Source organism: Podarcis muralis, chromosome Z (genome assembly GCF_964188315.1).
Source record: "Podarcis muralis chromosome Z, rPodMur119.hap1.1, whole genome shotgun sequence".
Taxonomy (NCBI): Eukaryota; Metazoa; Chordata; class Lepidosauria; order Squamata; family Lacertidae; genus Podarcis; species Podarcis muralis.
Window position 1 is genome coordinate 18,908,984 of NC_135673.1, and position 27,890 is coordinate 18,936,873.

Here is a 27,890-nt window from a genome sequence, read left to right on the forward strand (position 1 = left end):
TAGTTGTGGTTCCTGCGTTGCAGGGTTAGATGCCCCTTAGGCGGGGGAAACCCACAAGCAGTATTTGAGCAGGAGAGCCCTCTCATCTCCTGCGATTCCTAGCAGCTGGTATCCAGAAGCACTGCTGCCTCCAACCTTGGAGGCAGAGCATAGACAAAGTGGGCCATCAATAGGTAAAGGTAAAGGGACCCCTGACCATTAGGTCCAGTCGTACTGACTCTGGGGTTGTAGCGCTCATCTCGCTTTATTGGCCAAGGGAGCCGGCGTACAGCCAGCATGACTAAGCCGCTTCTGGTGAACCAGAGCAGCGCACGGAAACGCCGTTTACCTTCCCGCCGGAGCGGTACCTATTTATCTACTTGCACTTTGATGTGCTTTCGAACTGCTAGGTTGGCAGGAGCAGGGACTGAACAGCAGGAGCACACACCGTCACAGGGATTCGAACTGCCGACCTTCTGATCGGCAAGCCCTGGGCTCTGTGGTTTAACCCAATATCCCCCTTTTAAAGCCATCTAGGTTGGTAGCTCTCACTGCCTCCTGCTGGAGGGAGTTCCACAGTTTAACATTAAGCTTTGTGTAATGTCTATTCCCGGAGCAACAAACAGACAAGAGAGCAGCAGAGAGGGAGGTGTGCAGGCTTGACTCTGCACGCTGCCAAGGTCCTCCTCCTCCTCTCTCCTTCCAACAGAAGGAAGTGCCAGGGACTGGCAAGCCCAGGCAGGCAAGTGTTGATACACACAGCTGCTGTCAGGGAAAACATAAACCGGAGGCGTGTGTTGCCTGTTGCCAGCAGAGAAAAAGCGATGAAATGCCCCACATATGCTCTCCACATATGCAGAGGAAGGGATCCCGAGACACATTCATTGATCCAGGACATGCAATCTTAGCTGAATCCTGCAGCAGGAAGTCACAGCGAGAGACAGGTAACCTGCAAGTAAATCTCCTTTATTTTATTGGGTTTTTAAAGGGTGACCCTTGGAGCCCCTGCAATTCTATTAATCTATGATCTGTTTTAACTGTTAAGAGCATAAGGAGAGCCTGCTGGATCTAGCCAGGGGCTCATCCAGCCCAGCAACCTGTTCTCACAGTGGGCAACCAGATTCCCATTGTGGGAAACCAGCAAGCAGGACCAGAACACAAGAGCCCTCTGCCCTCCTGCAGACTATGGAGGCAGAGGATAGCTATCATGCCTAGTTTGTAGCCATCAATAGTCTGCTCCTCCAATAATTTTAAAAAGCCATCTAAATAGGCAAGCCACCCCTGCCTCTTGCAGGAGTCCATAGCGTTGCAGAGAGACAGATCCCAAAATGCATTTGCTGACCTGGGGATGAAATGTTAGCCAAATCCTGCAGCAGGAAGTCCTGGTGAGAGGCAGGTAAAAGGTAAAGGTAAAGGGACCCCTGACCATTAGGTCCAGTCGTGGCCGACTCTGGGGTTGCGGCGCTCATCTCGCTTTATTGGCCAATGGAGCCGGCGTATAGCTTCCGGATCATGTGGCCAGCACGACTAAGCCGATTCTGGAAAACCAGAGCAGTGCACGGAAACACCATTTACCTTCCCGCCAGAGTGGTACCTATTTATCTACTTGCACTTTGACGTGCTTTCGAATTGCTAGGTTGGCAGGAGCAGGGACCGAGCAACAGGAGCTCACCCCATTCGAACCACCAACCTTCTGATCGGCAAGCCCAAGTCTCTGTGGTTTAACCCACAGCGCCACCCGCATCCCGAGAGGAAGGTAACTCACAAAGAAATCCTGTTTGTTTGTTTGTTTGTTTGTTTGTCTCTGCCTCTCTGTTGTTTCAAAATATTGTTATTTATTTGGGGAGGGTATTAGACTGTATGCCTGACCCATAGGAGCCAATTCCTGGGGACCAAGGTCCCTTCTGCCCCCCCCCAATAAAAAATTTGAGGGGGCTGGCCTTCCCCAAGTTGATGGGTATTGATGTGGCATGTGATCAATTATGTGGGGCAGGGTTTACCTGCACCCCATATTTTATTCAGATTGGCACCCCTGGCCTGAGCCCCCTTCTAATTCCTGGATCCAGTACTGATGTCATTCCTGGAATAGCCAGGCTAGCTTCCTGGCAAGGTAATGGACTAAATATTGGTAGTTAAAGTAACCAAGGAAGTGGCTCTGTGCCAGATGAATAATACGTTGGTCCCTCCTCCCTCAACCGCCGGTAGTTAGAAGGACAAAAGCCACAGTTGGGAGTTGAGTTGTGTGAGATTGCAGGCTGGCCAGCTGGGAGCCATACCTGATTTCTGCTTGAATCCAAGACTGCTACCTTCAGGGGTGTTAATGCTGTGAACCCTTCCATTGTAAGCTTAGACCTGGGACAGCACAGGGTTCAAATCCCCCCACTTGGCCATGAAGCTCCCTTGGCCTTGGGAGGATAAAATGGGGAGTGGGGAGGTTAGGCTGAGAGTGAGTGACTGGCCCAAATATCACCCAGTGTGTTTCATGGATGATTGGGGATTTGAACCCTGGTCTTTTCCAGGTCCTACCCCGACACACTAACTACTACACCACACAGGGTCTTATTATGTATACTTAGTATATATACAATATACTATATATATGGCAGGTGCTCCATTGTCTTCCAAGATAGGCAGATGCCGGCATATATATGGTAAAAAATATACTCTCTACTTATACAATATTATATATAATGTACAGAGCTCTGCCTTCTCAAACACCTGGTTTCTGACATTATTTTTAAAGGAAAAAACCTAGTCTTATATACGGAAAAATATGGTATATGACCAACTATTTTGACAATATATTGGTACCAATACATTGGTATCATCAAAAATATTCAGTCACATTGATTTTGGACAACAAACAATAGTGTCTTTGGTAATAGTTATAATTTCTGTCAAAATTAAATTCCAAAAATTTTGCACAAATTGACATTCCCACACAATAAATGAAAACCTACATTGCAGGGGGCTGGACTGGATGACCCTTGGGTTCCCTTCCAACTCTATGATTCTATAGTTCTATGTACCAAGTTTATTGCAACCCCTCCAACAATAAGGTGATACAGAAGAAAACATTTATTTTTTTTACATTTGCAAAGGAATGCAGTACCATCTGTGTAGTGATTTCAAGGAGTTTTCCCTAAGAAAACTGGAAACAGACCTTAATGGCTGCAGTTCTGAAATTTTATTGCAATCCTCAGGAATAATTTGTGTGCCAATATCCAACTCCCGTATCTTTTAAGTGGTTCCACAGATCCATAATTTACATTAAGCAATATATATACAATTCAGAAACTAATCCTTTCCCCTTCTACCCATTGTGTTTAATGAAGTTTTGAATGGTGCTAAGGGTCTCAGAGCTTCTGCTTCCCACCACCAGTCTGGGCAGAGAGCAACCTTGACCTCCCCTTCAGGCAGCCAAATACCAGGGCCAGCTCTGAATTCCTCAGCTCCTTGCTCCTACCTGCCTGGGAAGCTGCATCTGTTGGATTCCTCTTTTATGCAAATGGGTGGGTGGGACTCTGCAATGACTCTCCTGGCTTTTCCCTTAGATTGAAGGAGGATTCCTTTGGGATGGACAAGACACCCCTTCACCCAGGATTGGGACCTAGAATCCTTTGACTCTGGGGTAGAGGCTGGCCCCTCAACGAGACTTCCAGCTTGCTTCATCCATCCATCAGAAGGGGGTCCATGGAGCTCCATCCATCTTCCTTGGTCCCCCCAGCTGAAGGCTGGGGGATGGAGGGTCGGGGCCACCTGGCCAAATCTAAAGCCAGCATCCCAGGACATTGTCATATTGCTCAGAAGTTGTTGGAGGCTCTCAAAAGCAAGTCCCCTCCAGACAAGAAGCTGCAGGAATTGCAGCAGCGGATACTGGAGCAGCAACGGCGGTGTCTTGTCCATGCCCTGGGAGGGGGGAGTGCCCCGACTCCGGGCACAAGGACTCTCAAGAGGAAGGTTGGCAAGGCGGCTGCCCACATTGTTGACACTCCAGATCCAGCTTCTGAAGGTAAGTTAGTTGCTTTGGAATCACAGAATTGTAGCATTAGAAGGGACTGCCAGGATAATATAGTCCAACCTCCTGCAGTGCAGAAATCCCTGCAAAGGATTATTATTAAGAGAATAGGAAGAGCCTGTTGGATCAGGTCCATGGCCCATCTAGTCCAGCATCCTGTTCTCACAGTGGTCGAATGCCTCTAACAACCTAGGAATCCAGATAGGTTCATAGCTGTCAACTTACAGATTTGAAAATAAGGGACCAGCAGGCAAAATAAGGGATTTTAGTCAACCAGCTCCCCAGCCAAAGGCAGAAAGCCCAGGTATCCCAGCAGCCAAACGAAGCCTCAAGTGGTGGTTCCCACAGTGCAGCAACCCGGCAAAGGGGGTGCAGCAAGGAAAACCACCATCACCTGTCCGCTGGGAAGCGCTGAGCAAAGGCGAGTCCCCAGGCAATGCGGCCGATTTGATCAGCACAAGGCATGCAAGCTCCACCCCCCAGTCATTCTTAGACTCCTTATTAGGTGAGCAACGCAGCCAAGCAACACAGCTGGAGCCTCCCTCCTCCCTGGCCAGCAGGGAGGGAGGGAGAGGAGCTGCTTCCTTTGAAACCCGGGAAATTTAAAAGACATCATCAATAAGGGACAGCAGCGGGACATGGCGCTGGGATAAGGGAATTTCCCGCCAAATAAGGGACAGTTGACAGCTATGGATAGGTTGCCTCTTGGCCTGGAGGTTTCACAAGAGCACCCAAAGAGCCCTGGTTGATCAGGCCAAGGGGCCCCATCTAGTCCAGGCTCCTGTTCTCACAATGGCCATCCAGATGCCCATTATGGGAAGCCCACAAGCAGGATGCGAGCACATGATCAGCCTCCCTTCTTGTGGCTTCAAGTAACTGGTATTCAAAGGACCACTGCTTCTGATAGAGCTCTGCCACCATGGCTAATAGCTGTCTTGTGCAGGAATTTGCCCAGTTTGTCAAAATTATTGTTAATGTTACACCAGTTCACTTATAAAGGCTGTGTGCACATTCAAAGCACATTTCCCCATGCAAAGAATTCTGGGCACTGTAATCTGCTGATGGTTGCTGGGAATTGAAATTGAAATACCGTATTTTTTGCTCTATAAGACTCACTTTTTCCCTCCTAAAAAGTAAGGGGAAATGTGTGTGCGTCTTATGGAGCGAATGCAGGTTGTGCAGCTATCACAGAAGCCAGAACAGCAAGAGGGATTGCTGCTTTCACTGCGCAGCGATCCCTCTTGTTGTTCTGGCTTCTGAGATTCAGAATATTTTTTTTCTTGTTTTCCTCCTCCAAAAACTAGGTGCGTCTTGTGGTCTGGTGCGTCTTATAGAGCGAAAAATACGGTACTTTATTGTCACTTGTACAACTTGTATACAATGAGATTACATGAGCATCCCCCACTCAGCTCTCTTAGTCTTATTTCCCCTCGTTTACTGACACACACACACCAAACTCGAAAGTCAGTTGCCCTGTTGTTATCTTTTCATTCAGCAGCCTAACAGCCCATGGATAGAAGCTGTTCTTTACCCTGTTGGTGCGACTAATCATGCTTCTATATCTTCTGCCCGAGGGCAGGAGATCAAGAAAGTGCCGGCCAGGGTGTGAATCATGATGCAGTATGAAAGGACACTTTCTATTGTGGACCAGTAGTTGTATTGATTTTCCAAGAAATGGTCTTCACTGAGATAAACTCCTAGGAATATAAAGGAAGAGACTCTCTCCACACAGCCCTCCCCGATGTACAGCGGGGCTAGTTCTCCTCTCTTCCTCCGAAAGTCCAACACCATCTCCTTTGTCTTGCTGATATTAAGGTGCAAGTTGTTCTCTAGGCACCATGTAGATATTTTTTGGACCTCCCCTCCCCTCTATATGCTGATTCATCTCCACCTGTTATTAAACCCATTATGGTGGTGTCACCTGCAAACTTAATAATTGCAGTAGACGGGTCAGATGATACACAATTGTATGTATACAATTGGAGGGCAACATGAGGTAAATGGGTAGTGATAAAGCGGGATATCAAATCCAAACTACTACTACTACTATGACAGTTCCCAGAACCCTTTGATGGGAAGAAGGTGCTGGAATGTCCAAGTGATAGCAGGATTTGGCTGTTGGAGAATCCACCCCCAATATATATTTATTTGTGGTTTTGTGGTGCATTGTCAAAATCTGAGTTTAATGTATCGTGTGACTTTTCTCACTGGTGAAGGCCGCAGAGGAACGTCAGGAAAGGAGAAGAGGCGCAAATCGCACATGATTCCTCCCCCAGAGATGTCTCGGAAAGAGAGAGGTAAAGTTATGGTGGACTGCGTGTGTGCTGCTTGGACCAATTCTTCATTCATTCATCCATTCCTGCATTTCATGCTTTTTGAATCCATGCAGCCAGCCAGCCATTTTTTTTCTTTTGCAGGATTCAGGATTAACTGGTATTCCCCAATTATTTCCCTACCCAAGCATGTCCCCCCTCATTTAATCCCCACAACAACAACCCTGCAAGGTGATTAGGCTGAGAGGCAAAGTGACTGTCCCAAGGCCACACAGTGAGCTTCATGTGCAAGTGGAAAGATCTGAACCCTTCTCGTCCTCTGTCGTCCCCTTCTCCTTGTGCCCTCCATCTTTCCAACATCAGGGTTTTTCCCCAAGGAGTCTTCTCTTCTCATGAGGTGGCCAAAGTATTGGAGCCTCAGCTTCAGCATCTGTCCTTCCAGTGAGCACTCAGGGCTGATTTCCTTAAGAATGGAGAGGTTTGATCTTCTTGCAGTCCATGGGACTCTCAAGAGTCTCCTCCAGCACCATATTTCAAAAGCATCAATTCTTCGGCGATCAGCCTTCTTTATGGTCCAGTTCTCACTTCCATACATCACTACTGGGAAAACCATAGCTTTAACTATACAGGCCTTTGTTGGCAAGGTGATGTCTCTGCTTTTTAAGATGCTGTCTAGGCTTGTCATCTAGGGATGTGGGTGGCGCTGTGGGTAAAACCTCAGTGCCTAGGACTTGCCGATCGCATGGTCGGCGGTTCGAATCCCCGCGGCGGGGTGCACTCCCGTCGTTCGGTCCCAGCGCCTGCCAACCTAGCAGTTCGAAAGAACCCCGGGTGCAAGTAGATAAATAGGGACCGCTTACCAGCGGGAAGGTAAACGGCGTTCCGTGTGCTGCGCTGGCTCGCCAGATGCAGCTTGTCACGCTGGCCACGTGACCCGGAAGTGTCTGCGGACAGCACTGGCTCCCGGCCTATAGAGTGAGATGAGCGCACAACCCTAGAGTCTGTCAAGACTGGCCCGTACGGGCAGGGGTACCTTTACCTTTAGGCTTGTCATTGCTTTTCTCCCAAGAAGCAGGCGTCTTTTAATTTTGTGGCTGCTGTCACCATCTGCAGTGATCATGGAGCCCAAGAAAGATGGAGGGCACAAGGAGAAGGGGACGACAGAGGACGAGATGGTTGGATAGTGTTCTCGACGCTACCAGCATGAGTTTGACCAAACTGCGGGAGGCAGTAGAAGACAGGAGTGCCTGCCGTGCTCTGGTCCATGGGGTCACGAAGAGTCGGGCATGACTAAATGACTAAACAACAACAATCCTAGTTTCCCAACCAACACTCTAACCACTCCATCTTCCACACTGGCTCTCTCATGAGGGTTAGCTATTGATAAACCTTTCCTGCTCCGTGAATTTTTCCAGTCCTATTTTAAAGCCATTGAAGTTGGTGGCCCATCAGTTTAACTAAGAACGACTTTCGTTTATCCATCCTGGACCTTCCAACTTTCTGCTTCATTGGATGCTTACAAGTTCTGGTGTTATGAGACAGGAAAGAAAACTTTTCTCTATCTATTTTTTCCCCTGTGCCAGGCATAACTTTGTAAACTTATCCCCTGTTCCTGCTCCATCAGTGGAGGGGGCTTTTTGCTTGCTGAACCCTGTTTAAAATGTATGAAATAGACAATAATTTCCTCCTCCTGCTTTGTTTTAATGAGTGGCCTGAAAAATGACTAGTGTGCCTCCCTTGCAGGGAGGGCTGCCGCCACCCACATTCATCAAGGAAACTGTCAGCATCAGTCCTCAGGAAGGTCCCTTTCATCGTTTGTCAGTGGTGAGATGGATGGGAGGTCAGAGGTTAGAGGCAAAGCGCTTAGCACCATGATGAATTAGTGATTTGAAACAGTTAATGAAAAATTAAGCCACACTGGCTGTAAAATATTCATCTATTCATGGGAAGGAGGAGTGGGAAAGGAGGCTCAGGTAGGTGGGCAAAGAATCCTAGAATTGTAGAGTTGGAAGGGACACCCAAGGGTCATCTAATTCAGCCCTCTGCAATGCAGGAATCACAGCTGAAGAATCCCTGACAGGTGGCCATCCACCATCCACTTACAACCTCCAGTGAAGAAGAGCTTCAAACAAGGAACAGAATTCATGGAGAAGAGGGCTATCAATAGCTACTAGCAAGGATGGCTCTACTCTGCCTCTATGGTCAATGCTTCTGAATACCAGTTGCTTCTGGAAACCACAGGAGGGGAGAGAGCTCTCGTGCTTGAATCTTCCTTGCAGGTTTCCCAAGATGCATTTGGTTGGCCACTGTGAGGACAGGAGGCCAGACTAGATGGGCTACTGGCCTGGTACAGCAGGCTATTCTTAGGTTGTTCACAACCCTGCTTGATCATAGAAGAAACCCTCCAAGTGATTTACAAAAAAAGATAAAACAATAAAACTATCTGTAGCAACAATAATTTAGTACATCTGAAGAGTTAATAATAGTGTGAAAATAGATTCTAACTCGCATCAGCTTTCTAAACACCTGGACAGGCTTGTCTAAAGAAAATGGTTCTTAGCTGGTGTTGAAAAGATTACAGTGAAGCTGCTTGCCTGGTGTCAATAAGGAGGGAGTTCCAGAGTTTTTGCAGGTACAAATGCAGTTGTCTGGAGAGTGTCTCACTCCTCAAAGACCCTTTTCCTGCTGTGTTTAATCTAGGAGCCCATTTATTTGGTCCTTCTGCCTGGAGGAAAGGCCAGAAGCTGGCCAGGAGGATCCTGGGCCAACCCCAGAAATTCCCAAGGCCAGGGAACAGCAGCTCTCTATGCATGGCAGCAAAGGGCACCCCAGGTATGGTCCTCTTTTGACATTTTCTCCCCACTCCCATTTCTGGAGAGCAAAGCTTTAAAAATAATTGTGAAAATAGATCTCCACTGAAACAAGCATAGTTTGTTGCATTGCTGCCTCGTTGTTAACTGGTGATTTAACAAAATAAACCCAGTTCCTGGAAACCAGAGAAAGGGAAAGTGGGTCCTGTTTGTGGACATCTTGTTGGCCATGGTGAGGGCAGGATGCTGAACTGGTTGGGCCCCCTTTGGACTGATTCTTATGGAACCGACAGCTCCAGAGGCAGTCTGTCTTGATTGCCAGGTTCTTAAGGGTATTTGGCCACTGTGAGGACAGAATGCTGGACTACCTGGGCCATTGGCCTGATCCAACAGGCTCTTCTGATGTTCTTATGCTTTCCACAGAACCAGAAAAAGGTTTGTTGACCATGTCGCAAGTAGAACAAAGCTCTTTAGGAAGGAGAGGTGGCACCCACCGCAAAGATCATGCCATGGAGAGAGGAACAGCGGAAGCTGGAGAAGCAGATGGTGCTGCAGGATTGAACAAAATCTGCCAAGGCTGCAGGAACCAGGAATATCCAGATCTAGAAAGGGAGGCAGGAAATCTGCAAAGGCAAACTGGAAGCAAAGGTAAAGCAGGTTGCTCCAATGGGATGGAAACCAAGGATTCTCCCAAGGTCCACAGTGCATCTGCAGACACTGGGTGGGTGTGCCCCAGAATACTCTCGGCCATCCGCAAGGGGAGGGTGAAGGAGACCTCCCGAATGGAGAACCAGCCCAGGCTGGATGGACAGAGGAAGAGGATCCCCTACAATATTGATGAGGTACGGGAATTTATGGTGCAGAAGATGGCAGAAAGGAGAAAGATGGCCCGGGAAGAAAAGCGAGCTTTAAGAGAGGCGCAGGAGGCAAGGAAGAGGAGGCTAAAAGAGGTGGAGAGGAAGCAGAAGGAAGCCTTCAGCAGAAGCAGGAGGAGACAGTCTTACACAGAGGAGGAAGTGGGCGGGAAGTTCAAACAGGGAAGCACATCCACGAAGTATGCCAAGCGTCACTGGAGCCCGGTAAGGATATAAGATGTGTGTTTGATTGGTGGAAAGAGTGGTTGGTGAGCTGTAATTCAAAAGTCCAAGAGAGAGCATCAAAAAAGGGTAATGCAGCAGGGTTCTGTCCTGGTCCCAGTGTTCCTCAATGTCTTTATAAATGACTTCGATGAAGGAATTGAGGGGATGCTCATCAAATTTGCAGATGACGGCAAACTGGGAGGGGTAGCTAATGTCGGAGAAGACAGAATCAGGATTCAAGATGGTCTTAACAGATTGGATAAATGGGCCCAAACTAACAAAATGAATTTCAATAGGGACAAATGTAGGCAGGAATAGCTAGCTGCTCAAATATAAGATGGGGGAACACCTGGTTTGCCAGTAGTACTTATGAAAAGGATCTACGGATCTTAGTAGACCACAAGCTTAACCTGTGTCTAAAGTGTGATGCAGCAGACTTCTTAAGTAAGAAGAATATTAACAAATGGGAATGTGGACAGAGGAGGGGGACCAAGTTGATAAAGGAAACCAAGCCTTAAGAGGAATGGCTGAGGGAGTTGGGTAGGCTGAAGAAAGGGAGACTTAGAGGAGATATGATAGCCATCTTCAAATATCTCAAGGACTGTCCCATGGAAAATGGAGCAAGCTTGTTTTCTCCTGCTCTGAAGGGAGGACCTGAACCAATGACAGGAAATGAGATTCTAACTGGAGGGCACCAGGTTGGGAAAAGCCAGCTCTATAAAATAATTCCAGTATTTTTGCAAAGTGGATGCTCTTTTCCATTTTAGGAACCGGAAGTCTCGCACTGGGTCCGCCAAACATCACGTGCTCTTCTGAGGGGTGAGGTGGGGTTTCCCAGGTAAGATGGTTGCCATCGCTCCCAGGTGCTGAGGAGTGGGATAGGATTCAAGCAACTAGTGCTATTTTTGGGTTTTTGAAAAATGTTTTCCTTCCTTTCTGGTTCTTTTGTCTTGTCAGTGAGGAGTATCCAGAGGTGTCCAAGACAGCAGAAGTGACCGGAAGCTCAGATTTGTTTCGCACTAGTGTTAGTCACATCCCTCTAAGGCTGAGGGACCTGGACGTTGCCCCAGCGGAACTGTCCAGACTTTCTCCCCACAGAAGCAAACAAGAGAAAGTCAGAGCCATTGGCCTTCTCGCCAGGAGCCTCAGTGAACGGCTGGAAAATGAGACAAAAAGGCTGAGGGCCAGAAACAGGCCACTTGAATCTTCAGGGGACCAAGGGTGGCCAACAGGACCCCCATCTCTGTCAGAGGGACCTTCTGCCACCTCAAAGCCTGAGGCTCCACCTGCAGCATGTGAAAATGCCTTTTGGGAGCCCAACTATTTCCGTAGTCCATCACTGCATGCTCAGGAGAACTCTCTCCTTCCAGAAGGAGCAGCAGCAACCCAGGCTGCCATGGAGAGGATCTGGGCCTTCTTGTCTATTGCCAGAGTTCATGGTGAGGGACCGCAGAGGGATCTTTCTTCTGAGGCGGAAGAGCAACATGCAGCCAGTGCAAAAAACATCAAGGAAAGGTGGAAAGGTGAGCTGAGGCGTTTCCTGGGTTGCTGGTCCCTGCTCTACCAACTGAGCTATCCCAGCACTCAATACAGTCATACCTCGGGTTGAAGTAGCTTCAGGTTAAGTATTTTCAGGTTGCGCTCCGTGGTGACGCGGAAGTAACAGAGCGCGTTACTTCTGGGTTTTGTCGCTCGTGCATGCGCAGACGCTCAAAATGACATCATGCGCATGCACGGAAGCAGCGAATTGCAACCCGCTCATGCGCAGATGCACAGTCGTGGGTTACACTCTACTCAGTATGTGAATGGGGCTCCGGAATGGATCCCATTCGCATCCAGAGGTACCACTGTATGTAACTTCCTGTTTCTTCCATTTACTCTCTCCTCAACCAGACATGCTCTATGCTTGCTCCATTCCCAGGCAAAAGCCCGAAACTGTTTTGACTGTAAATACAGTGGTATCTCGGGTTTAGAACTTAATTTGTTCTTGAGGTCTGTTCTTAACCTGAAACTGTTCTTAACCTGAGGTACCACTTTAGCTAATGGGGCCTCCTGCTGCCGCCGCGTGATTTCTGTTCTCATCCTGAAGCAAAGTTCTTAACCCAAGGTACTATTTCTGGGTTAGCGGAGTCTGTAACCTGAAGTGTCTGTAACCCAAGGTACCACTGTGTAAGTATTTTACCTGCATTGTTTGTACTGCTGCTGTAGCTGAAGACCAATGCAAGACTCTTGAGTTAGTAATCATAGTCTGTTGTCTGATTTCTTTGCTTAGAGGGGTAAGAAAGGTGGAAGCCGGCTTATTTTGTTACTGGACTTGCGCAAGAAGAGGCTTTGCAGCCTAATTCCTATACTACTAATTTTGCTGCCAAGGATGGGATTTTAAAACTCTCTTTAACCCACACACATGGGTTCCTGGAGGGATAAATTGAAACTAATATATCCTCTCTGAAGGTGGCTCAGTTGGTTAGAGTGTGGGTCTGATAATGCCTAGGTTGTGGGTTTGATCCCTGCATGGGACAGCAGCTACACATTCCTGCATTGCAGGAAGTTAGACTGGGTGATCCTCTGGATCCCATCCAACTCTACAATTCTTACCCATTAAAACCCATTTGACACCTAGACGTCATCCTCATTGTGAAAAAACTGAGCTTGGGTCTCATGCCTCAAAGCCGTCCATACATAATCCTTCCTTTTCTTCTAAAGGTTTTCTTGCAAGTAGGGGACCTCAAAGAGGACCCTCCCCCGAGATGCCAGGTGCCTCACCTGCCGCACCACATCTGCAGTTCCTCACCCGAAGGTAAGCACCTCCTGACCCTCATGGACCTTCACTGCTGCTGTGGTGCCCCATCAGAATGCAAGAAAAGCCTGCATGATCAAGCCAATGGCCAGTCCAGCATCCTGTCCCCACAGTGGCCAGCCAGGTGCCTGCAGGAAACCTGCAAGCAGAACCCAATCACAAGAGCCCTCTCCTTTCCTGTGACTTCCAGCAACTGGTACTACCTCTGACTGTGGAAGCAGAGCAGAGCCATCGTGGCTTGTAGCCATCCAGAGCCCTCTCCTCCTCCATGAATTGGTCTAATCTGCATGCAGCACAGAGTTAAACTATGGAAGTTGCTGTTGCAGGAGGCAGTTATGGCCACCAACATGAATGGCTTTAAAATGATTAGACAAATCTATGGAGCGGAGGGCTATCAACGGCTACTAGGCACGATGGCTGTGCTCTGACGCTACAGATGGAGGCAGCAATGCTTCTGAATACCAGTTGCTGGAAACCACAGGAGGGATGAGTTCTTGCGCTCAGATCTTGCTTGTGGGTTTCCCATTGGGGGCATGTGGTTGGGGGCCACGGTGAGGACAGGATGCTGGGCTAGATGGGCCATTGGCCTGATCCAGCTGGGCTCTCTTTATGCTGTTATGTTCTAAACTCTCCTTGCAAAATGCAAATATCTTAAAAAAGGATTTTGGGTGCTCCAGTTTCCCGGAGAGCCCCTTTGCGTCTTTCAGCTTCTGCAAATGGTAGTCCAAGGATTTTGGGAAGCACAGTGACTTTCTGTTCATGAATAGTTCCTTTATGGCAGAGTTTTCCAAACTTTTCATGTTGGTGACACATTTTTAACACATGCATCATTTCATGATACAGTAATCCATTTTTAATAGTGTGCCGGAAGTTAAACCAACCCCTTTCCAGCCCTGAGAGGAGCTTGGGGAGCGTTCATGCGACACACCTACACAGTGCAGCTGACAAATGTGTCGCAACACACAGTTTGGAAAGCTCGGCTTTGTGTGGTGCCTGCTTGTGTGTGTTTTAATATGAACCCAGAGAAGAGGAGCAGTGTTGTGTAGTGGTTAGAGTGTCAGAGTCGGATCTGGGAGAGCAGGGTTCAATTCCCCACTCAGCCATGAAGCTCACTGTGTATCCTTGGGGGCAATCACTGCCTCTCAGCCTAACCCACCATGGGGATTAAATGAGGACTAGGACCCTGGGAGAGAGCAGGGTTCAAATCCCCACATAGCCATGAAGCTCACTTGGACAGGTCATTCACTCTCAGCCTAACCTACCTCACAGGGTTGTTGTGGGGACTCCATGAAGAGAAAGGGACTAATCACCACCACCCTTGAACTCACTGGAGAAAAAGGGGGGCTATAAATGCAATAAAGAAAGAAGAGCAGTTCTACAGTTGACCACAGGGTGGCACTGCCAGCCCATGCAAAAGCCATGCCAGTTGGGTGCGCCAAAGGATCCCCATAGCTGCTCAGGGACTTCCCTTTGGGGCAGCTGCATGAGAAGAAGAGGCTGAGATAAATCCTGTGGTCGATCCGTATGGTTTCCATTTCTTTCAGTTGAGCTCTGTTGGCACAACTGTGAATTTCCTGGTCTCTCTGCTGTGATTCCTGCATTGCAGGGGGTTGGGTTATTATTCCTTCTCCCCCACAAAAAGGGGAGGCAGCAACAGCTGGGGGTCTTCAGTCCCAGGAAACTCCTTCCTGTCCAGATGCAGAAAGAGATCCTCAGCTGTGGCTGACCTGGCTTGGGAGACAAAGTGCAGAAACCAGACGGAGAAGGCTGAGCTGGGTTTTATTTCCCCCGATCAGTGTGATTACCTTGCCTCTTCTGAACTCCTCATCCTTTGTGGTATGAGAGATTAGAGGTGTTAAGGTGCTCTCTTTGGGAGCTGGGGGGGTGAGAGCAGGAGGCCATGGCACCCTCCTCCTTTACCATCAACAAAGGGTGCAGTGGCAGAGCATCCCAGGTGCAGGAGGTCTCAGATTCAGTCCCCAAAGGCATCCCTAGGTAGGGCTGGTGCCTTCCTGTGTTCCCTGTTTGATTCAGCAAAAATGAGAAACAGAGTCTTACTTTATTTTAGGGGGTCATAGCTCAGTGGGAGAGCTCCTTCTTATTCTCCTTTTAAGTTCTCTTACTAGTTAATTGTGGATGATATAAAAACATTTCACTTCTATCTGCTGCTGTTCTGTCCCTTCTCTTGGAGCTCCATAAAATGTCTATTATTATTATTATTATTATTATTATTATTATTATTATTAGCTTTTTCACACGTTTCCCTCTAATCCTTTTAGCTCAGCTTGGCAGTCAAGTCTTTGAAGAGGTTCCCTGGGGCTTCCAAGACTTGGCCTTGGTATCTCTGCCAGGAATGTCAGATGCTCTTCTGTCTTCTGTACAGGGATGGCAAGGGGGGAACTTTATTCAACTTGAGGACCACATTGTCTTCTCAGAAGCCTTCTGGGGCCACCTGCCAGTGGTGGGCAGGGCCAGAGAAGGCAGAACAACAAATGAAAAATTTATTATTCTTATTAATTTCATCATATTAAAACCTCAGAATGCAGTGGGCCATCCTTCGTTGGAGGTTTTTAAGCAGAGGACCTGTCTGATATGCTTTAGTTGAGATTCCTGCATTGCAGGGGGGTTGGACTAGATGACCCTTGGGAGTCTCTTCCAACTCTGCAATTCTATGTTTCTATGCTGAGTGTGTGTGGCATGCTAAAGTCAGAAAGTAATCACTTTCCCTTGCTTTCTGGAGGAGTAGCTGTCTTGTTCTCTCTCGTACTAGAAACAAATCCTCTGTTTAGTTATTGGAGAGGAACTTGATTGATATATTGATTTCATATTAATTAATAAAATGCTTACATCTCCTAGTTTCCAAATAATTTTTATTATTGCGATTTTTCATAGAAATATTTCATTTTACGTTGACTGCCAAAGGGTCTTTGTTTTTAATCAGTAAGGTAAAGGTAAAGGTACCCCTGCCTGTGCGGGCCAGTCGTGTCCGACTCTAGGGTTGTGCACCCATCTCACTTAAGAGGCCGGGGGCCAGCGCTGTCCAAAGACACTTCCGGGTCACATGGCCAGCGTGACGAAGCTGCTCTGGCGACCCAGCACCAGCGCAGCACACGGAAACGCCATTTACCTTCCCGCTAGAAAGTGGTACCTATTTATCTACTTGCACTTAGGGGTGCTTTCGAACTGCTAGGTGGGCAGGAGCTGGGACCGAACGACGGGAGCGCACCCCGCCGCGGGGATTCGAACCGCTGACCATACGATCGGCAAGCCCTAGGCGCTGAGGTTTTACCCACAGCACCACCCGCGTCACAGTGCCACCCGCTACATTAACCTGTAGCTTACTGTTATTTTAACTTTCTCACAGCACCACCTGCGTCCCTCTTTTAATCAGTATGGTCCAGCAAATAAATAAATGCAGCTTATGTTTCTCCCTTTCTGTTTATATCAGGCCACAAACCAGCCCTTTGATGGAAACCTGCATAGCCCCCCACCAGAATTTCAGGATGGAAGACCCCAGGGAGAAGCCCTATCATGGGAAGATTCAGGGTGAGGAGATGCTCTTCCCAAACCTTTTCTTCTCTCCCTCCCTTCTTCGGTGACATGGAGTGCCTTCCACCAACTTTGTCAGGTGTCCAAGCTCACCTAAGCTAGTCACAACTAATTTCTGGTGTCTATTCTCTGGTGACTTCTAGGCTAGACTGCTGCGTAGAAGTGGGGTGGGGCTGCCCTTGAAGACAGTTCAGAAACTGTGCTGGCTACCAATTAGATTCCAGGCCCAATTCAAAGTGATGCTCTTGACCTACATATGACCCCAATCCCTTCAGGACCCTCTGTTTCCATATGAACTGACTTGGACCCTGCAATCATCATCTGAGACATTTCTTTGTGTGCCGGACCTTAGAATGAAAAAAGACATATTATTATTATTGCCCCTAGGCAATTTGTAAAGGCACTTAGATCATAGAATTGTAGAGTTGGAAGGGATCCCAATGGTCATCTAGTCCAACCCCCTGCAATGCAGCAATCACATGTGAATTATCAAACTCATACAGCAAAGAGGAGAAATAAAATATTAATTAATTAAGACAGCATATATTTTCTATTTTTATATTTACTTCATAAAATGTATATACTGCTTGATTGTAAAACAAATCAAAAGCTCAAAGAGGTATACAAAGAGATAAAACAAATTATCAATAATTTTTTTTGCAACCATAGTTTAAACCTTCTAAGCATCCGGACAGGCTTGTCTAAACAGGAATGTTATTAGTAGCCACCAAAATGAGTGCAATGTAGGCACCTGTTTGATATCAAGAGGCAGGGAGTTCCAAAGTTCCAATATCTGAACTCATTAGGTGCCTCTTAAACTACTGTTCTCCCCTAATGCAAGCTATACAGTAATATATGCCCCCCTGGAGGGGCTCCACTGTCTTTTTTATGCCACAAGAGAGTGCTGTTCTCTTACTAGTTAAGCACAAGGTCATATAAAATACTGTAGTGCCTTTGGCAAGGTTCTAAAGCAGGGGTCAGCAACCTTTTTTAGCCGTGGGCCAGTCCACCGTCCCTCAGACCACGTGAGGGGCCGGACTACCGTATTTTTCGCTCTATAAGACCACAAGACGCACCTAGTTTTTGGAGGAGGAAAACAAGAAGAAAAAAAATTCTGAATCTCAGAAGCCAGAACAGCAAGAGGGATCGCTATGCAGTGAAAGCAGCAATCCCTCTTGCTGTTTCCGGCTTCTGGGATAGCTGCGCAGCCTGCATTCGCTCCATAAGACACACACACATTTCCCCTTACTTTTTAGGAGGGAAAAAGTGAGTCTTATAGAGCAAAAAATACGGTATTTTTTTTGGGGGGGGGAATGAACGAATTCCTATGCCCCACAAATAACCTAGAAATGCATTTTAAATAAACGCACACATTCTACTCATGTAAAAACACCAGGCAGGCCCCACAAATAACCCAGAGATGCATTTAAAATAAAAGGACACATTCTACTCATGTAGAAACACACTGATTCCCGGACCGTGTGCGGGCCGGATTGAGAAGGTGATTGGGCCGCATCCGGCCCCCCCGGCCTTAGGTTGCCTACCCCTGGTTTAAACCACCCACTTATCCCAAACAGAGAGCAATAGCCTCCCATCCCTGGAGGAGAGTCCTGCTGCAGCTGCAACTCCATGACAAGACACCTGATTTGCAGGTTCAGTTCCAGCATCTTCAGCCCTTTCCCCAGAACCATGAGGACTATAATCTTTATTTGTAGGGTATGGGGCGTTGCTCTGCTGCAGAAGGCCAATGTGTGCAGAAAGTCTCAGATTCAATCCCCTATGGTTGCTTCAGGTAGGGCTGGGAATACCCACAGAGCTATTGCTGCCAGTCAGTGCAGGTAATGCTGAGTTAGATGGGCCAGTGGTGATAGATAGAAGGCAGCTTGTTTTGTGATGTTTTTAAAAGTGCAGCCTCATGAATTTGGATTAAGTGATTATTGCTGACACTGTTTTTAAAACAGGGCAGAGAATTTGCCATTGATGGAACAGACTGCTGTCCGGCCTAAAATATGAAAAAAACACGCACTAATCTTCTCTTCCTCCATTGCTTATCTTAATTAGGAATTTTGTTGGATTTTGCTAAAACCCTGCAAGGGTGTCAGCGAGAAGCAATTTAGCAGACTGGGGCTGGAGAGTGGTTTTTAAATAATACCTTGAGATGCAAACTGCTCCTCCTGAGAGTTAAATAGGGTGTGTGACACTTCAGACAGTTAATGCGAGGCCCTCTGTGCTCTAAAACACACATGATCACATGCGTAAGGGAGAGGAGGGCATTACGTAGGCAAATGTCAGAACAGGACGAGAAAAGCCACCACCTGATGACTGCCAAACACAAATATTATTGGGTAGATTCTAAAGAAAGCCCTTCTTCCCACAGCACATAGTTAAACTGTGGAACTCCCTGCCACAGGAGGCAGGGACGGGTGGTTTTGAAAGGGAATATTGAGGGCTACTAGCCACCGTGACTATTCTGTTTCCATGACTGGAAGCAGCAATGCTTCAGAATGCCAGTTACTGGACGCCACGGGAAGGGAGGGTGCTCTTGCACTTGGGTCCTGCTTGAGAACAGGGGGCTGGACTAGATGGGCCACCTTCGGCCTGATCCAGAAGACTCTTCTGATGCTCGTATGTTCTTTCTTTAGGGCTCCAGCCTAAGGCATCTGCTGGCAGCCTTCCCCCCCAGGGGCACCAGGTCTCTGGCCTAAGGTCCCCTCCCAGCAACCAGCTCCTTGGCGGAACCATCCCTGCAAAAGAATCTGGCGAAATGAGTGAGACAACGGATCCCACCAGCCAGGTATGGGGCTTGTACTTCCCACTCATTTCTAAGCCATATATGATTTGGGGGTTATGAAAGGGGCCCCCCTTCAGGGCTGCTGATATTCTACATTACCTCTCCTGGTATGTCCCACAGAGGACCTTATGGTCTTCAAACAAAAACATCCTGGAGGTCCTGGGCCACAGAGAGGTTAGGCTGGCCTCAGCCAGAGCCAGGGCTTTTTCTGCTGTGGCCCCGATCTGGTGGAACGCTCTGTCACAAGAGACTAGGGCCCTGCGGGACTTGACATCTTTCCACAGGGCCTGCAAAACAGAGCTGTTCCACCAGGCCTTTGGCACAGCCTGACCCCCTCCTTTGGTAATCCTCATAGAACTCTATGAGGATTTCCCAGTAGTGATGTATGGAAGTAAGAGCTGGACCATAAAGAAGGCTGATCGCCGAAGAATTGATGCTTTTGAATTATGGTGCTGGAGGAGACTCTTGAGAGTCCCATGGACTGCAAGAAGATCAAACCTCTCCATTCTGAAGGAAATCAGCCCTGAGTGCTCACTGGTAGGAAAGATTGTGAAGCTGAGGCTCCAATACTTTGGCCACCTCATGAGAAGAGAAGATTCCCTGGAAAAGACGCTGATGTTGGGAAAGATGGAGGGCACAAGAAGAAGGGGACGGCAGAGGCCGAGATGGTTGGACAGTATTCTCGAAGCTACAAACATGAGTCTGGTCTTCCACTGCCTCCCGCAGTTTGGTCAAACTCATGCTGGTAGCTTCGAGAACACTATCCAACCATCTCGTCCTCTGTCGTCCCCTTCTCCTTGTGCCCTCCATCTTTCCCAATATCAGGGTCTTTTCCAGGGAGTCTTCTCTTCTCATGAGGTGGCCAAAGTATTGGAGCCTCAGTTTCACGATCTGTCCTTCCAGTGAGCACTCATTATTAACCACTCTCAATTCCACCCTGATAATTGCCACCTGCCTGGATTTTAACTTGTCTGGATTAATTTTAAGATGTATTTTAATTAATTGATGTCTGTTTTTATGCTTATTGTGTTGCTTTCATGATGTTAGCTGCTCTGAGCCCGGCCTCAGCCAGGGCGGGCGGGATACAAATAAAATAAAATATTATAATAATAATAATAATAATAATAATAATAATAATAATAATATAGCTGAGTGGGGATTCGAACCCTAGTCTCTCAGGTCATAACCCAACACTCTAAACCATCACACCACACTGTTATTTGATTTGGTAAAATAAAAATGAAATGAAAAAACCAGTATCAAAAATTAAAAACAGGCAGCAAAGATTAAAACGATTAAACAGGTCCCAGAAAATAAAATATAAAAAGATATTCACCTGATGCTAAAAAGATACTTACCTTATGCAGGTTGATTTGTCTTAACCAGGGAAACACCAGCTGTGGAGTGGAGACCACTTTATGACTAGCACCCACAATATTACCAACATTATTCCACTCCAGTCCCTGGAAAAATTGTGCACCTTTTTTTCAAATGGTCATGAATACAGTGAAAAATGAGCATAAATATACTGCTTTAAAGACAGAACCTCTGTACCTAACTAATGTTAGGGACCCATCAGGGATTCTCCCTTCCTGCTCTTTGCAGGATGCTAATTTCACATTTGTTTGTTTGTTTGTTTGTTTCATACACCACCTAATCGTAAAACAAAACAAAAATATCAAGCCCGTTTACAAAAAAATGAATGACAATAATTTGAGACTTTCAAAAAGTTAAAATAGTAATAAATGGATTGAAACTCACATCAGTTTTCTAAACACAGGCTTGCCTAAACAAAATGTTTTTAGCAGGTGCTGAAAAGAATGCAGGGAAAACACCTGCCTGATATGAACAGGCAAGGAGTTCCAAAGATCGCCACACTAAAAGATTGAATTCTTGCAAATGCAGGACGAGGATTATATGGCCATCCAACTTCTGTTCAAAAGCCTCCAACGAAGGAGAAGCCACCATCTTCCAAGCTCATAGAATTGGAGAAGTTGAAGGGACCCCCAAGGAAGGGTAGTCTCAGCACAACCCCTTGCAATGCAGGAACCTCAGCCTTATTCCCCTCAAAATAAATTCTCTCCCTTCCCATTTCAGGATGCTGGAGAACCAGCCTGTTTTGAAAGAGCTCTTGTGCTGGGGAAGGAGGAGGAGAAGGAAGGGGGCAAGAAGGAGACCTCCAGTCCAGGGTCCTTCAGTGTAGCATCTTCAGGGAGTGCAGGAGGCAGAAGCAGCCAACGACGACTCCAGGATGAGGCTTACAACACGTAAGGAATGAAAAGACAAACCCTCCTTTCCCCCCCTTTTTGCTTAAAAGTGGCCACTGGTCTGAGCTGTCAAGTGGACAAGGACTTAGGTTAAAAACTCCCCATTGTTATGCGCTACTTATTTACTTATTTTTATTTATTTGTTTTAGTTCTAGCCCAGGGGTCAGCAAACTTTTTCAGCAGGGGGCCAGTCCACTGTCCCTCAGACCTTGTGGGGGGGCCGGACTATATTTTTTGGGGGGGGGGCGGGGAGAGAACGAATTCCTATGCCCCACAAATAACCCAGAGATGCATTTTAAATAAAAGGACACATTCTGCTCATGTAAAAACATGCTGATTCCCGGACCGTCCGTGGGCCAGATTGAGAAGGCGATTGGGCCGCATCCGGCCCCTGGGCCTTAGGTTGCCTACCCATGTATATCTAGCACCAGGAGCTCAGGATGTCGTGCATGGTTTTCCCCTTCTGGATGAGCCACTGGCCTGATCCAGCAGGCTCTTCTTACGTTCTTATGCCAGGAGAGATGGACCGTTGGTCTGATCCCATGCAAGGGCTGTCCATTTCTCCATTTTCTGGCTCTGCCTCTCACTGGCTCCCCAGAACAGGTCAAGTCAGGAGGGCCTGCCTGTGTGACACTGAGCAAGTGCTAAGGGCGCTTTACGATGTTCCAGTGGGGAGGCTGCAGGCGTTGCCCACCCTCTCTGCTCCACAAGCCCACCACAAATCCTACCCCCGCAAACCCTTCATGTACTGTCAGTTCCCATAAACCAAGCATTGGGAGCCAGCGGAAGGCTGCATGTTTTGTTAATGGAAAGGCTCTCCAATAAATCTTTGCATGGAGCTGATCTATAAGTCACGTCACTATTGATTATAGGTCAGCCGGGCCTGTCGAAAGTATGGCTGCCTTCACTTTTGCTTCTTGTTGATGGGGCGAGGAATGGGGAAAGATGGCTAACCCAGCTCCACCGCAAACACACTGTCCTTGGAAGTGTTTGGACGCCTTATTCCGTTTCCGTAACTCATTTATTTCATGACTCATTTATTTCATGACTCATTTATTTCATGAGATTTATATACCACTTGATTATGTGTGGGAGGGGAACCCTCAAAGCAGCTGACAAAGATGAAACAAGAAGACCAAGAAAAAAATTAAATACTTTAAAAATACAAGTAGTTAAAATATTAAAACAAGTGAAAATTCACACCCACTTTCTAAGCATCCGGGTAGGCTTGTCTAAACAAGAATGTTTTGAGCAGGCATGGAAAGGAATACAGGAAAGGTGCCCGCCTGATATCAATAGGCAGGGAGTTCCAAAGTGCAGGTGCTGCTGCACTAAAAGATTCATGTTATTGCAAACGCAGAACAGGGATTATGGGGCACCTGTGGAAGTGCCAATTCCACCGATCAAAGCAGTTGAGTGGGCACATGTGGGGTAAGGGGATTTTGTTGGTAAACTGGTCCCTAATTCTTAAGGGCTTTGTATACTAATGGGAACGCCTTGAACTTGGCCCGGTAGCAGATCAATAACTAGTCTAGTTCTCTGAGCACAGGTGCTGACAAATCTTCATTCCTTCATAAGGCCAGAATTCTGCACTGACTGCAGCCTCTGGATCGAGGGAAGCCCCACATGGAACAAATTACAGTAACCAAATACTGGCATATAGAGGCCTCTCAATGGTTGTTAGCTATGATAACTGGGCACAGGACTAGTAGTAGCTAGGATTCCCACATTGCATGGGTTTGGACTAGATGATCTAGTCTACAGTTCTATGATTCCATAACCCCACAATTGATTTGTCGCCCTCTCTCTGTATGCAGCCTTGGCACTAAGTGTGGGAAAGTGTTATCACACAGGGATCAAGTGATGGCAGCAGCATCCCCTGGCTGGAAGCCACAGCTGGGGTGTCAAGAGGCTGAGCATCTGAATTCTTCCAGGGAAGGATCTGTAGGTCTCATCTTAGATCCTGGTGGCTTGGAGATCACAGGTAAGGATAGAAAAGGTGCTTCTTGGGCACATTGCAGGATGTGTTTGTGATGGGGAAAGTTTACAGCATTTGGGACTTTTTACTTTGGAGAAAAGATGAGCAAGAGGTGACGCGATAGAAGTTTATAAAATGATGCACAGCATGGAGAAAGTGGATGGAGGAAACTTTTTCTCGCTTTCTCATAATATGAGAACTCCAATGGAGAGTGTTGGAAGATTCAGGGTGGGTAAAAGAAAGTCCTTCATAGTTAAACTATTGAATTTGCTTCCACAAGAGGTAGTGATGGCTACCAATGTGGATAGCTTAAAGAGGATTGGACATATTCATGGAGGAGAAGAGTATTGATGGTTACTTGCCATAATGGCTATGCTCTACCTCCACCTTTGGAGGTATCAATGCTTTTGGATACCTATTGCTTGAAGCCACAGTAGAGGCAGAGGGTTCTTGTGCTTAGATCCTGCCTGCAGTTGTCCCACTGGGACATCTGGTTGGCCATAATTTTTCCTATTTTATCTGGATTTGGTTGTGTTCCAGGTGTATTATTGACCACTTGGTTGTGCTTCCGCAAAACCATGACCTTATATTTGCAGTATCGTTTCTCTCTCTCTGCAATAACCATTTCTCCACTCTGCATCCTTAAGTTGTGGACCAGGTAATGTCAAACAGGCATGCTGATTTTTCTTCTGCACCTCTCAAACATTTGCATTGTTACTTGTGACAAAATAATTTTCAATAAAATAAAATAAAATCAGCTAGCAAGTAAGAACTGCCTGTCTTCTGTTTCCTTCCAGATCATGTGGAAAATGAGGAAGAGCATTGCAGGGAGAACGTTTGCCTGACAGAGAATCCCAAAGAAGATAACAATCCTTGTAGTTCTGCCTCCGACAGGAGTCCAGGGAGTTTGTCTTCTGCAACATCCTCTGCCAAATCATTTGGCTTTTCTCAAATGCTGGAGAGTCCCAGGTCTGGTTCTGAATTTCTAAAGGCTCGTGCGGTTCTTGTCAATATCTCCAGAAGCTCCCTTTCTGCCTCTGATTTCGAAGAGGAAGATTCCTCTCAAGACACGGATGTGAGCCTGCCAGAGGAATTTGCCTTCCAGGAACAGCCCCCTGACAGTTGTAGTGGCAACAGGATTCCTACAATCGCTGCTGTGTCACAGGCAGAAACTGGTGTGGATGGAGAGTTGCTGTCATCTGGCAGCAGACACCACTTCCGAGCTGCTTCTTGGAGTGCCCATTCAAATCAAGATGGCATGCCACCTATGTGCAGCCAGGAAAAGGCCCCAGAAGGCAGGCCAGAGAGTGAATCTGATTCTGTGGTATTATCAAACAGTGGAGGGCCAAGACCCCTTCTCTTTCAAGCCCAGACACCAGAGACCAGAGAAGACACAAACCCTTCCAGAGTTTCAGACCGGTGGCCTCATGCAAACAGCAAGGGCAAGATGTTGTTTCATATATGGGCTGGGGCAGAGAAGAGCACTTCCTCACCTAGCTGGGCCTTTCAGCATCCTGAGGGTCAGGACCCTTTATCAACCCTCAGCAAAGCCGAAGGGGATGGTGAAGATCGAAACACATCCAAATTTAAAAGCCAACACGAGCCTGTAATAGAAGCACCTAAAGTGTCTTTGAAAAGTGTGAATCCTATCACTGACCAGCTCCAGGATTCACTTGGTTCCTCCAAATCCCAGTCCATTTTGGAGAGTGCCACAAGTTATACAGAAAATTCAGGTGATGAAAGTTGCTCCAGCAACAGCAGGCTGTGTGAAGGTGCTACTGAACAGATCACTGGAGCATCGCTGGGCGATGAAGAGGATAGCACCTGTTTGCATTCCCCTGAAACCACAGATATGGCAGCAGAAGGAAATCAAAATGCAACACATAGTCAAAGCAAAAAGGAATCTGGGGTGGCAGTGCCTGGTTCTAGTTCCCCCAAACCTGTGGAGGAACCCCAAGTTGAGAGCTGCCTTTTGCAAAGCGACGAAGGGACGTTCAGCGATGAGCTTCTGTCTCAAATGAAGGAAGATCTGTTATCAGCTGTTGACGATTTTCTGACATATGGAAGCAATGATATGCCATCTCTGACCGAACAAGATGTCTCCTTTTCCTCCCAAAGCGAGGATCTTCCCGCACCCCCTGAGTCTCCACCAGAGCAACTTCTGTTCCCTACATGAAATACCTCCATGGAAACAAATGACCTGTCCTCATCTGAAGTGTGTAGGCCAGAGGAGGTTCATAGAATCATAGAACTGTAGAGTTGGAAGGGATCCCAAAGGGCCACCTGATCTGATTCCTGAAATACAGGAATCACAGCTAAAGAACCGTACAGCATCTACAGTTGCAAAGGCGGGCAGGGGGAGAATATCATTAAGTGGTCCATCAAGACCCTTAGCAATTTTCAAGTGCTTTGTTGGTGTGGGGAAAAGTTTGACCCATGTGTTTTTCTTTCTTTTTTTAAGGAATGGCATAATCAAAAGCCAGGGTGGCATTTTAGGGGGGCGATTTATAGTTTAAAAAAATTAACGAAGAGGATATAAAGGACCCATCTCGAGCAAGTGGTGCAATTGGAGAGCGGCCCTTTAGAACAGATTAATCAGGTAGCTGAGCCAGGGAAGGAGTTAGCTATAAAATAACGGATTGGAGAGTCAAAATGGGGCTTGCGGAACACGGGAGACATATTAAACTCCCTTTACCATTATGTGCCCAGCACTCTCCAGGCTGACAGCCAGATATATCGTTACCAGCGAGGCCTCCGTCTCGTGATTCTCCTTCTTTCAAGGTCTAATATTTTCTTTGCCGTGCCTTTGATCAATATTAACCTCTTGGGTCAATAAATCTTAGTAGCGGCCTCCAGAGGAGTCATTAGCTTTCATAGGAAATGATTATTTCTCCGTTAAACTCTGCATTTCATTTGCCCACCATCCATCTTTTTCAGACACTGACGCACGCAGCAATCCTTCCTGAAAACAAGGGCCTCTATGAGGTATAAACGGCGTCCTGTTCTCCATCCCTTGAAATGCTTTGGGTTCATTTAAATTCTGTTCAGGGACCACAAAGTGGTTTCCTGCACTGAGAACAGTTTTAAAAAGAAGCAGCGGCTCACATGGAAGCAGAGAAGTCTCTTGGTTAAAACGTGAAATGAAAAAGGCTTCCACACCAGCCATTTGAGTCAGGATTCCCTCAAGGAATCCTGGGAACTGTAGTTTAAGGGTGCTGAGAATTGTTGGGAGGCCCCTATTTCCTTCACAGAGCTACAGTATTCCCAGAGTGGCTTAATAATTATAGAATTGTAGGGTTGGAAGAGAGCCCAATGGTCACCTAGTCCAACTCCCTGCAATATTGCAATCCCAGCTAAAGAATCTCTGACAAGTGCCCATCCAACCTCTGCTTAAAAAGCTTCAACAAAGAAAAGTCCATCACCTTCTGAGGGAGTCCATTCCACTGTCAATCAATCCCTCTTCCTGGGGACGTGTGAAATTGTAGCTCTGTGAGGGAGGAAACTACAGTTCCCATGATTCTTTGGAGGAAGTCATGCATTTTGAATGTGTGTTTAAATGTATGGTGTGGTGCTTCACATCATAACAGAGAGTTGGAAGAGCTCTGAGGGTCATCTAGATCAACCCCCTGCAATGCAGGAATCTCAACTAAAGCATTCATGGCAGATGGCCACCCAACCTCTGCTTAAAAACCTCCAACAAATGGGAGTCCTATCCACCTTCAGAGGGAGTTCATGCCATTTTCAGATTTTCTCTCTATTTAAGATGGTTATTAATTTTAAAATATTTTATCATATAGTTTTTAACTTTTTTTAGGTTTTAAACTTCTTTGATATGTTTGGTAATTTAGCAGTATAGAAATAAATAAAGTGTTGGATTAAAAAAAACAGCTAAAAGGGACAGAGAATTATTTGCAAAAACCTAAGATTGCTCTTTTTATACCATGTGCTTGTATGTCCTGTTTTATTGTATACTGCACACACACACACACACACACACACACGGCCATTCTAGATTTTTGTATGTGCTACTACAGCCTTTTTCAACCTGGTGCCCTTCAGATGTTTCATTTTTATTATTGTGTTTTTAACATATTAATCACATCAAACTTGTTAACATTTTAAGCATTGTAGAGCAATGTTCCTATACATTACTAATCTGAAACAGTAACACATAAAAAGGGGGGAAATGAAAATTGCAGAACTTAAATAGCAACGTAGATTGTGTCTCTGTGTGTATTTTGTTACACACCACCCAAGTTTCTGAGTGGCGTCAGATTCCAGGGGTTTCTGGTATACTTACCCAAGGTCTGTGTTTCCTTTTGGAAAAACAAGGCACAGTGGATACAGTG

The 27,890-nt window shown here is 46.8% G+C and overlaps 1 protein-coding gene across 2 annotated transcripts; it reads left to right on the forward strand.

Moving 5' to 3' along the window:
* The first annotated feature begins 247 nt into the window (after positions 1–247).
* CCDC187 (coiled-coil domain containing 187) lies at positions 248–27,399 on the forward strand. Of its 2 annotated transcripts, none has more exons than XM_028715852.2 (13): positions 248–923; positions 3,534–3,991; positions 6,214–6,294; positions 8,971–9,102; positions 9,504–10,159; positions 10,927–10,997; positions 11,117–11,682; positions 12,863–12,956; positions 16,405–16,502; positions 19,148–19,299; positions 21,394–21,563; positions 23,381–23,547; positions 24,339–27,399. In XM_028715852.2, the coding sequence occupies exons 2-13, from the start codon at positions 3,673–3,675 to the stop codon at positions 25,715–25,717; spliced, it is 3,885 nt and encodes a 1,294-aa protein (XP_028571685.2). In that variant the 5' UTR covers positions 248–923; positions 3,534–3,672; the 3' UTR covers positions 25,718–27,399. The 2 variants fall into 2 exon arrangements, with proteins under 2 accessions (XP_028571685.2, XP_077778445.1); XM_077922319.1 differs by lacking the exon at positions 248–923 and adding an exon at positions 1,604–1,735.
* Positions 27,400–27,890: the final 491 nt, after the last annotated feature.

Bases quoted from the DNA above. Each gene is read 5' to 3' on its own strand.
- CCDC187 (XM_028715852.2), top strand. From the start codon at position 3,673: ATGGAGCTCCATCCATCTTCCTTGGTCCCCCCAGCTGAAGGCTGGGGG. The intron at 6,295-8,970 runs GTAAAGTTATGG...TGTTTAATCTAG, and splicing joins GATGTCTCGGAAAGAGAGAG to GAGCCCATTTATTTGGTCCT. The intron at 16,503-19,147 runs GTGAGGAGATGC...TTCTTTCTTTAG, and splicing joins CTATCATGGGAAGATTCAGG to GGCTCCAGCCTAAGGCATCT.